The 11,264-nt window shown below is 38.2% G+C and overlaps 1 protein-coding gene across 2 annotated transcripts; it reads left to right on the top strand.

Annotated features, from left to right (window-relative positions):
• Nucleotides 1–3,376: 3,376 nt before the first annotated feature.
• On the top strand, nucleotides 3,377–8,070 carry LOC114480744 (uncharacterized). 2 transcript variants are annotated; one of them, XM_028475159.1, is made up of 5 exons: nucleotides 3,377–3,444; nucleotides 3,533–3,623; nucleotides 5,371–5,540; nucleotides 5,784–7,848; nucleotides 7,932–8,070. In XM_028475159.1, the coding sequence occupies exons 2-4, from the start codon at nucleotides 3,536–3,538 to the stop codon at nucleotides 7,809–7,811; spliced, it is 2,286 nt and encodes a 761-aa protein (XP_028330960.1). In that variant the 5' UTR covers nucleotides 3,377–3,444; nucleotides 3,533–3,535; the 3' UTR covers nucleotides 7,812–7,848; nucleotides 7,932–8,070. The 2 variants fall into 2 exon arrangements, with proteins under 2 accessions (XP_028330960.1, XP_028330959.1); XM_028475158.1 differs by having other exon boundaries at nucleotides 3,378–3,444; nucleotides 5,371–7,848.
• The last annotated feature ends 3,194 nt before the right edge of the window (nucleotides 8,071–11,264 follow it).

Here is an 11,264-nt window from a genome sequence, read left to right as displayed (position 1 = left end):
TATTTTAATTTTATTTCACTTCTGGACGGCCCCGAAATGAAACCTATTCAACTTTTGACCTCAGGGTGTGAGGGGCGCTGGCGCACCATCTATATCTATTTCACTACAGAGCTCCTCACCCGAGCAAGTCATGTGTGTGGCCACTCCTCCTCCACTTCCTCCTGTGCCATGCTATTGTTAGCTTCTCAAACACAGGAGCTCTCTGAATAGATCATTTGAAACCGTCAGTCACTGGTGAATCTTTTACAAACACGTTTCCCACTGTTTAAACCATATAACTGTTGTTCAATAACGCGCTGTTTCATTAGAGTCGGTTTTGACCTCAACCTGTTCAATACTCCATCTGGAAAACTGTGGATTCTCTGTCGTGCCGTGCATGGAAGCTAAGCTCTGACCACTCGGTTCGCAGTTTTTAAAAAAAAAACAGACAGCCGAATAGTAGATATTATTTTAATTTACTAACTCACTCATGTAGTTTGGAGCTTGTCTATGTCTATGGAGTTTGGTTATCAGCGTCTCAAACACTTCACACACACACGGTATTTATTTATTTATAATAAAAATATACTAAATGAGTAAAATAAAACACAAAAAATAAACTATATTTATACAAAAAGTACACACAATTACAACAGAAATGCATAAATACATAAAATTAAATATTTATAAAAAAAATGACAACAGAATCACACTACAATGACAACAAAAAAACTATAATTATACAAAAACACAACAGAAAGATACACATGACTCCAAAAAACATACATTACAGAAAAATACACCAAATAAAAAAATATAAAAGTGAGTTAAAAAAAAACAACACATTTATCATGTTCATGTCCCATACAATTAAACCAGGGAAATCGCACACAGTATTTCATTTTGCACCCGCAAATAAACCCTTCATAACACTACAGAGTACAGAGTATGTACACCTCTTTGTACATCCAACCTTCGAACACATACTCATTTGGACATAATTAACTCTACTGAAGCTCCCACGTGAATGCATACTTCGGACGGGCACTGTACTAGTATATCTTAAATGGTAAGACTGATTTTTACCAAATTTAGTGGGTATGACCTCGGGTCGCTCCTGAGGCCATATCTCAAAGTTATTTGCATTTGGTCAAAGTGGGCGTGGCTTATTACAACATAAACAACAAACATTTATTTCAGCTCAAGTATTATGTTGAGGGATTTCAAATTTACAGGGTATATATAGAAGAGCACACAGACCACCCATATCAAAAAGTGTGCCACTATGGGGCGCTATAATGGGTGCAAACACGTTTTAGGCTGTAACTTTTACATTTTAAATCAGATCTTCATAAACTTTATATCTATCTGTTCCCTAAATAGAGTTGCATCTTCTGACATAGGCCACACCCACTCCCACAGCATGTTTCTCTTTGTAGGTCACTACACATCAAAAACCTACTTTTTAAAACTCATCCTAGTATTTAAGCTCTATCTGCACCAAAACTTTGGACGAACAATCTCCTGACTTGCCTGATAAAAAGTTCAATAAAGAATTTTCTTCGATCAAAATATGCGTACATTTTTACTAAGTAAAGTTTTCTCGCGAGCTATAAAAATGCAAAACTGTTGCATATCTCAATCAAAATAAATGCGGACAACACCAAATCTGAGATCTTTTGTTGGCATCTGACTGTGGGGGATTAGCTAGCTATAAAAACACTTACTGTTGCATGTTTTTGTCAAAGTAAAAGCTATCAACATCAAACTCAATTTACTTGTGTCAGAGTTAAACCAGAGGCTCGATGCAAATTGGCCAATAGGGGGCGTTATAAACAGAGAAACATCAAGCAATATGAAAGTTGATCAGATTTACACGAGTCTGTGACTTTTACATTTTAAATCATCTTCATAAACTTTATCTACGTGTTCCCTAAATAGAGTCGCATCTTCTGACATAGGCCATGCCCACTCCCACGGCATATTTCTCTTTGTAAGTCACGACACATCAAAAACCTACTTTTACAAACTCCTCCAAGTGTTTAAGCTTCATCTGCACCAAACTTTGCACATATAAAACTCCAGACTCTCCTGATCACCCCAAGCCCATCATCCTTCGTGACGTACTTCCATGGGCTCCGTTAAACCTGGGGGACTAGTCGCGCTGGAAGGTTTAGCCCCTTTTATAACTGCTTGCAGTTCCAGCTATTACTTTTTTTTTGTTGTATATTCATACATCTGAATGGATGTTTTTTTATGTTCTTTCTTTTTTCCTTTAATGGCAACTCTAAACTGGTAAAAAAAAATTTAATTAAAATAAATTAAAAAAAAAAAATTAAAATTAAAAAAAAAAATGTTTTAAATCGGCCAATGGCCGATATTGAACAAAGTCCATATATCGGCCCGATATACGGAATATATATCGGTCGACCTCTACTTCAAAGCAAAATAAATACATTTTATACAAAATAAATAAAACTCAAACTTTATCTTTCAACGCGACAATGACCCAAAGCACACAGCAAAATCAACAAAAGAATGGCTTCACCAGAATAAGACTGAGGTTATAAAATGGCCCAGCTAGAGTCCAGACCTGAATCCCAGTGAACATCTGAGGGGTGATCTGAAGAGGGCTGTGCACAGGAGATGCCCTCGCAATCTAACAGATTTGGAGCAATTTTGTAAAGAAGTGGGCAAATATTGCCTCATCAACATGTGCTACACTGATAGACTCTTACCCAAAATACTGAGCGCTGTGATAAAAGCCAAAGGTGCTGCAACAAAGTATTAGTTTAAGTGTGTGCGTGTTCATGCAACCAGGTTATCTTAAGTTATTTATTTTTCCCCTTTAAAGTCTTCAGTTTGTTTTTTAATTGTATTGTACAGATTTTAGGTCACATTAAAGGTGGAAAAATTTGTGAAATTATTTATCCTGGTGTCATTTTTTTATATCACAAAAACCTGGCATTTGAAGGGGGGGGGTGTCGACTTTTTACATCCACTGTACTTTCACTTACACTGCAACAATAAAAATAAATAAATAATAATACATTACTTGTTGCTGGACCTTATCACAAGGACATTTTAGATTAAAACTTAATATTGCTCAATATTTCTGAGTTGAAAACATTTGCAAACAACAAAGTGAAATATGCTGAGGTGTATTAGATCATTAGATCATTGTATGTTTATATGTAAAAAGAATGTTTTATTATTTTTTTCTTCAAAATTTCAGGAGAAGTGTTCTAAGTCTTTATTAACCTATTCACACATTTAAATTACAATGCTAATATGCCTTGAAGCAAGTTAGAATTTTATATGTTGTAATCCTATTGGACGAGCTCCAAGTGTAAACATACGCCTAGCTTAGAATTTGGTATATATTGAGTCAGAAGGCATACCACATTCAGTCAAGCATCGGACATTATCTTGTCCTTACTGCCTGCTTGACACCAAGAACTCAAGGCAAGTACAGCACTTTTATTTGTGTAAAGAGGTAGACTAAGATAAAAACTCAGTAAAATTAAAGCAGTTGATTTCTTTTTTCAATCAGAAAATGGCGATCCATAAACTGTTGGTGGTCTTTGCTCTGGTGACTCTAATCAATGCAGCACCGACACAAAACAGTGCTACACAAAATGAAGGTAAGTCAATTATTTGATTTTAGGAAAATGTTTAAGCTTATTACTACAGGTAATTGTCAGCATGGTTGTATCGTGGTTCACAAGTTGGGGATCCACTGGGTAAATTGAACAATTATTAAATTGTTTGTCAGGTAGTTTGGAGTGGTATGAGACTGACATTGAAGGTGTACCCCATCTTACAACTGATGTGAACTTGACATAGGCATCAGATTCCTGTGACCCTAAGTACAGAAGTACTGTGTGGAGTGTGCTGTTTAGGGAAATTTTAAAATTTTTTAAGGAAAGAATTTATCAGGTGGGTTCAGAACTCTTTACTTATCGCTACTTTGGAATTTTTCATTGTTAATAGAAACAATGTTTTTCTGCACTAGGCAAGGCAAGGCAAATTTATTTGTATAGTGCATTTCATACACAAGGCAACTCAATGTGCTTTACATGATAAAACATTCAACAGCTTAAAATCAATAAGAACATTTAAAATCATCGATAAAATCAATTAAAATCATCAACAAACACATTACATCAACAACATGACCAAAAATCTCCCTCTCAATCATACGCAGTAGAGAAAAGAAGTGCCTTTAACTTTGATTTAAAAATGTCCACATTGGATGCTGACTTCAGTTTGTTCCACATCTTTGCAGCATAACAACTAAACACAGCATCACCATGTTTACTGTGAGCTCTGGGCTCCACTATCTGACCTGTGTCCATAGATCTGAGAGACCTGCTGGGTTCTGCTAGCTAGTTCTGCTTTGCTACTTTTAATGTTACACAATCAAAGATTAAAAGCCAGAAAGTACAATAGGCATCATCACAATGTCTGTACACCTGTAATCAGGTTCCAATGGTCAAGTGAACAAATTAATGGGAGTATCAAAATTAGAAGTAGGAATAAATGGTAATTATAGCTCATTAACATTACATAAATGGAAACTATGTGTGGCATGAAATGTGAAGTTTACCTTCCGTTGTTCATTATCAAACAATCAAATATAACAGTTTAAGAGAACTGAAAGAAGAGGCTGACGATGCCCTTACGATAAAATAATTTCCTAATACAATTGTTGGAAACTTTTGTGTATAGAAATTATACATAAATCATGATCACTGCACAGTTTTTGTATGCTTTTTTGTTTTGACTGAGGTTTCTTATTGGCTGATTTATTTTCTTCTTTACATTTTTTGAGGGGCAGATCGTAAGCTTTATTGCCTGTTGGGAATGTGTAAGTCTAAATCAAATTAAAAAAATTGAAAATGTATTCAAAACAAAGGATTGTCATTCTGAATCTATATTATGTAGTGCAGGGGTTCTCAACTCGCCTCACCCTGGGACCCACATCTTGCGCGGACATCAAATCGCGACCCACTTTTTTTTTTTTTAAATCCACTGACCAAATATAGTTTTTTTTTTCAAATATAGCTGTTGAAAACGTGCATATCTCATCTTTTTTTAAATATAAATCTATAAATTTTGCTGTGCAACATGCTTTTCACAGCATACCTGTCAAAAGAAAAGTTCCTTTCAAAATAAAAGACAAGTTCAACATGACAAACATTAAATTTTTCTTTTTTGGCCAGTTTTCTGAGACCCACCCAGTACAGGCCCACTTTTGGGTCCCGACCCACCAGTTGAGAATCACTGATGTAGTGTCCCAAGTACTACACAAGTTTTCTATAATGTTTTAAAAGTTTCAGGTAAAAAAAAATAATTTTGAGTATCTGATGTTTTAATATCCTTCTACAGATCACTCCAGTCAGCATGATGAAGTCACTCAAGAATTTTGGAAGCGTGTCTTTAAGATTGCTGACCATGTGTTAGGACAGCTTAGAAATTCAGAAAATGATGAAGCAGCTCAAGAGTTTTCGAAAAGTATTCAAGACATTAGTAAATATGTATTAGAACATGACGAAAACATCTTGGGACACCTGGCCAATTCAGAGAAAGATGAAGCCACTCAAGAGTTCTGGAAACATCTATTCAAGATTGGCAGTCACATCTTGGGACACCTGGTCAATTCAGAGAAAGATGAAGCCACTCAAGAGTTCTGGAAACATCTATTAAAAATTGGTGGACACATCTTGGGACACCTGCTCAATTCAGAGAAAGATGAGGCCACTCAAGAGTTCTGGAAACATCTATTAAAGATTGGCAGTCACATCTTGGGACACCTGGCCAATTCAGAGAAAGATGAAGCCACTCAAGAGTTCTGGAAACATCTATTCAAGATTGGCAGTCACATCTTGGGACACCTGGTCAATTCAGAGAAAGATGAAGCCACTCAAGAGTTCTGGAAACATCTATTAAAAATTGGTGGACACATCTTGGGACACCTGCTCAATTCAGAGAAAGATGAGGCCACTCAAGAGTTCTGGAAACATCTATTAAAGATTGGCGGACACATCTTGGGACACCTGCTCAATTCAGAAAAAGATGAGGCCACTCAAGAATTCTGGAAACATCTATTCAAGATTGGCAGTCACATCTTGGGACACCTGGTCAATTCAGAGAAAGATGAAGCCACTCAAGAGTTCTGGAAACATCTATTCAAGATTGGCAGTCACATCTTGGGACACCTGGTCAATTCAGAGAAAGATGAAGCCACTCAAGAGTTCTGGAAACATCTATTAAAAATTGGTGGACACATCTTGGGACACCTGGTCAATTCAGAGAAAGATGAAGCCACTCAAGAGTTCTGGAAACATCTATTCAAGATTGGCAGTCACATCTTGGGACACCTGGTCAATTCAGAGAAAGATGAAGCCACTCAAGAGTTCTGGAAACATCTATTCAAGATTGGCAGTCACATCTTGGGACACCTGGTCAATTCAGAGAAAGATGAAGCCACTCAAGAGTTCTGGAAACATCTATTAAAAATTGGTGGACACATCTTGGGACACCTGGTCAATTCAGAGAAAGATGAAGCCACTCAAGAGTTCTGGAAACATCTATTTAAGATTGGCAGTCACATCTTGGGACACCTGGTCAATTCAGAGAAAGATGAAGCCACTCAAGAGTTCTGGAAACATCTATTAAAAATTGGCAGTCACATCTTGGGACACCTGGTCAATTCAGAGAAAGATGAAGCCACTCAAGAGTTCTGGAAACATCTATTCAAGATTGGCAGTCACATCTTGGGACACCTGGTCAATTCAGAGAAAGATGAAGCCACTCAAGAGTTCTGGAAACATCTATTCAAGATTGGCAGTCACATCTTGGGACACCTGGTCAATTCAGAGAAAGATGAAGCCACTCAAGAGTTTTGGAAACATCTATTCAAGATTGGCAGTCACATCTTGGGACACCTGGTCAATTCAGAGAAAGATGAAGCCACTCAAGAGTTCTGGAAACATCTATTCAAGATTGGCAGTCACATCTTGGGACACCTGGTCAATTCAGAGAAAGATGAAGCCACTCAAGAGTTTTGGAAACATCTATTCAAGATTGGCAGTCACATCTTGGGACACCTGGTCAATTCAGAGAAAGATGAAGCCACTCAAGAGTTCTGGAAACATCTATTAAAGATTGGCAGTCACATCTTGGGACACCTGGTCAATTCAGAGAAAGATGAAGCCACTCAAGAGTTTTGGAAACATCTATTCAAGATTGGCAGTCACATCTTGGGACACCTGGTCAATTCAGAGAAAGATGAAGCCACTCAAGAGTTCTGGAAACATCTATTCAAGATTGGCAGTCACATCTTGGGACACCTGGTCAATTCAGAGAAAGATGAAGCCACTCAAGAGTTTTGGAAACATCTATTCAAGATTGGCAGTCACATCTTGGGACACCTGGTAAATTCAGAGAAAGATGAAGCCACTCAAGAGTTCTGGAAACATCTATTCAAGATTGGCAGTCACATCTTGGGACACCTGGTCAATTCAGAGAAAGATGAAGCCACTCAAGAGTTTTGGAAACATCTATTCAAGATTGGCAGTCACATCTTGGGACACCTGGTCAATTCAGAGAAAGATGAAGCCACTCAAGAGTTTTGGAAACATCTATTCAAGATTGGCAGTCACATCTTGGGACACCTGGTAAATTCAGAGAAAGATGAGGCCACTCAAGAGTTCTGGAAACATCTATTAAAGATTGGCGGACACATCTTGGGACACCTGGTCAATTCAGAGAAAGATGAAGCCACTCAAAATAATGGAATGCATCACTACATTCTTCATAAAGATTAATACAAGGAACAGTACACAAGTGCATATTTTTTTGCAGGTATTGAAAAAATGACTACAATTTAAAACAATGATGTAATACATCTGTAAATGTATTGTTTTTTATCTCTTTCTTTTCTGCAGCATCATAGAGATAATCATGACCATCTTGGCTGTCAAGAAAATCATCAGCTTGCTCCTTAATCCAATGGTAATAAGATTGTTAATTCTGAAATGAAAATAAAAAACAAAATAAAAATGCTTATCAGATGAAAACTGCAAACCATGTTCTGTGTTTTTTTCTCTCATATCGTATTTGAATCAATTAGCAAGCATGCAATGGTTTCACTATCTCTTTGTATAACAAAATTTAAACAAAAAAACACAACTGCCACTATAATGTTTGTAGGCAATCAAAGCATATATTTGACTATCATCCATAAGTTTTCAAGGCAAAGCAAGGTTTTCTTGTTTTCATAAGAGGCTATTTAGCTATAGGCTAAAAAATGTGCAAATTAATGAACTTCGCCAATCAAAATGTGCCTTTGTGATTTTTTAACATCCCCGACCATGAACAGGGATTCACTAATTAATCTATTGAACCTCTTGCCATAAAATAGCAGATGAACATATCAGGTATTCAGTCAGGAGCCATGAAACACAACTTTTCTCCAAACGCAGAAGATGTAATCCAGTTTATTAATTGCTACACATAATTAAATGTAACAGATAAAAAATGTTTTGATCATTCTCGGCTTACATCATTAATTAATGATACAACAATTTAAAAGAAAAATCATTCAATTCAAGCAACCAACTAAGAGCCATTAAAGGTGCAGTCCACAATGTTAGCATGATTAGAGGTTGACCCCACTATTCTATCAGCTCCTCCCCCTCCTATAAGCTCCTGTTGGGGCTCCGTCCAAAGCCACGCCCCCACAAGCTAGATCAGGCATCCACTAAAAAAAACAAATAATGAGCTCTCAACAGAAAGACAACTTCTGCTTTACTTTTTAGGCCCTTCAGATGCCTCGTTTGTAGAGGTGTCCCGATCCAATATTGATAGAGGATATCGGATTTTATTGGACTGCACCTAAAATCACAGATACAAGCTCTCTGATAAATTGTTCAGCTCCAGCACTTCTATCCATAGATGACTGTGGTTCACACTCCAACAAAATAACCTACTATTGCTGACTATTGTTCTCTGTTTGAGTAACATCACTTGATCAAGCCTTTTCTAACATTCCACACAACAAAATAAGTAATAAAAGTATGTACGAGTCGTGCTGATATCGTATCAGATCAATATCGGTATCGGCCATGAAGCCAGGCTGCAATATCAATATCATATCGGAAGTGAAAAAGTTGTATTGAGACATCCCTACTTGTTTGTGCTCGATATATCTGGGAATCATGTCGTGATGAGTGTGCATGCAAGAAGAGGGAGGGAGGGTGATGGTCATGAGCAAGATGAAACATGAAGGCTTCTGAGTGGTTCTTTCTATTCGGACCAAATGGCATAGGCTACAGGCCAGATATGCCCCTCCTGCAACCCCCACCCCCCAAGAGCAGGCGGAAGGATCGCAGCAAAGCAGAGCTGAGCACCGACACACTCACACTCCTGTGACAGAGACATACTGCATTTTGTCTGTTGCTTTGTTGGTTGGTTGGTTTGTTGGGTTGTTTGAACCTTCATTCTGTGTAAGTAGCAGAGCGTTCCTTTTTCCCTCCTTTATTTGTTTTTTCCCATGCATTTTAAGATTGGTGGCAGGGTTGGGGTCAATAATAATTGTAATTGCAATTTAGAATTACGGCGTAATTATAAATGGAATTGTACTTGGAAAAAAATAGTTGCTGTCATAATTGTAATTGAATTGTAATTGAGTTTAGATAACTGACTTCGTAATTGTAATTGGTATGAAAATTTTTAAATTTACACACATCAGATAGCACTCACTGCTCTAGGCCAGCCTTGTCCCTGTCAACAAATTCACATGAGCGACCAACAAGGTCTCTTCAAACCAGGCCAAGAAGGACTGGTTGGAAGTTAACACTCACACAAGCCTCACAATGGGCCCCCAATGGGCCCTTTATGATTTCACACATGCATGACCTGACCCGATCTGGGCTGTCATTGTGAGTGCCCCCTTAAGCCTGGTTTAAGGTTCAGCGTCAGAACCTATGCCGGGGGCATGCCGTCAACGTGACGGGGAGGTTGGCCCTTTTACTTCTGGGTGCAGGGAACGCCTCGCTAAGCGATCGGCTGCCCTGCCACTAGGGGGTTGTGGCTGTGTTGTTGTTGTTACAAATAAGCATTCAATAAAGTCCTTGTTTATCTTTTGGTCACAGAAAAATATGTTTTATATTTTTTAAGCATGTTAAAAAATTATTTCTGGATTATTACTTACCTACTGTAACCAACTATGTGTGTTTTTTTGGACACAAACATTAAAACAACGGTTTCAAAACGTGCACTTTGTGTACAAGTTACCTATGTTTATATTGAAAATTAAAGTATAAAAGTGTATCGAGCGGACTGTCGACTGCTCCGGTCAACATTCAGGCCGGGGGTGAGAAGACCTTGACCCCGCCGTAGAGCGGAGACGGCAGCGAGGTAACTGGGTCCACGGCCCCGGAAAGCGGGGAGTTGGAGCGGGACAGCGCTGTAAAGATTGCTTTAAACATAATGTCATGTCTGCTCCTCTGGTAGCCTCCACAGCATGTTGGTCATTGTTTACAATTAATGAAACACACACACACACACTGATAGGTACCGAGACGAGGCGGAGTAGCCATAACAGTAAACACATACCTTTTGTCTGTGATTGACTCCATTTGGCAATGTTTCACGTGCTACAGCCATGAAAGGAAAAAATAAAACTCTGGCACTTTTAGTCTGTCTCAGTTCTCTCTTTGACTCAATCGAGTGAAGAAACAACTCTCGTCTCGCTCAACAAATAGTTGAAACATGTCGGTGTGACTGGAAAAGGCAGTGACCGGGGCTGAGGTTTGGAGCCGACGCCTTGACGGGTCTTCAGGATTTTTGGGAGGCACACAAAAGGTTACGGGGGAGGGGGTCTACGCCTACGTGCGCCTACGTGAGTCTATGGTGGGGCATTTTATGCAGAACCTTAAATCAGGCTTTACAGTCACTGACCTATTGTATTTCTTGGAATCATTGTCTGCTCTACCTCCTAAAGGTGGGTTAATCCCAACATGTTAATCAGTGTTGGTTGTTGCATTCTATAGGTGTGCATTCCTCAAATGCATAATACCTTGTGAATCTTCACACCCATAGAGGTAGAGTTGTTCAGCATGAATCATGGTCTGCTGTACCTCGTAAAGGGCAGGTTTTTTTTTGCTTTTTTTTTTAAATTATGGATTAGCTGTTATGACCTTGGTTATGAAGATAATTTTACCATTTAAAAAAATAATAGCCTAACAAGGTAACCAAGTGATGAGAAACAAATTAGA

This window comes from Gouania willdenowi, chromosome 18 (assembly GCF_900634775.1).
Source record: "Gouania willdenowi chromosome 18, fGouWil2.1, whole genome shotgun sequence".
NCBI classification, from domain to species: Eukaryota; Metazoa; Chordata; class Actinopteri; order Blenniiformes; family Gobiesocidae; genus Gouania; species Gouania willdenowi.
Note: the sequence above shows the minus strand (reverse complement) of the source record. Positions and strands in the feature narration are given on the sequence as shown.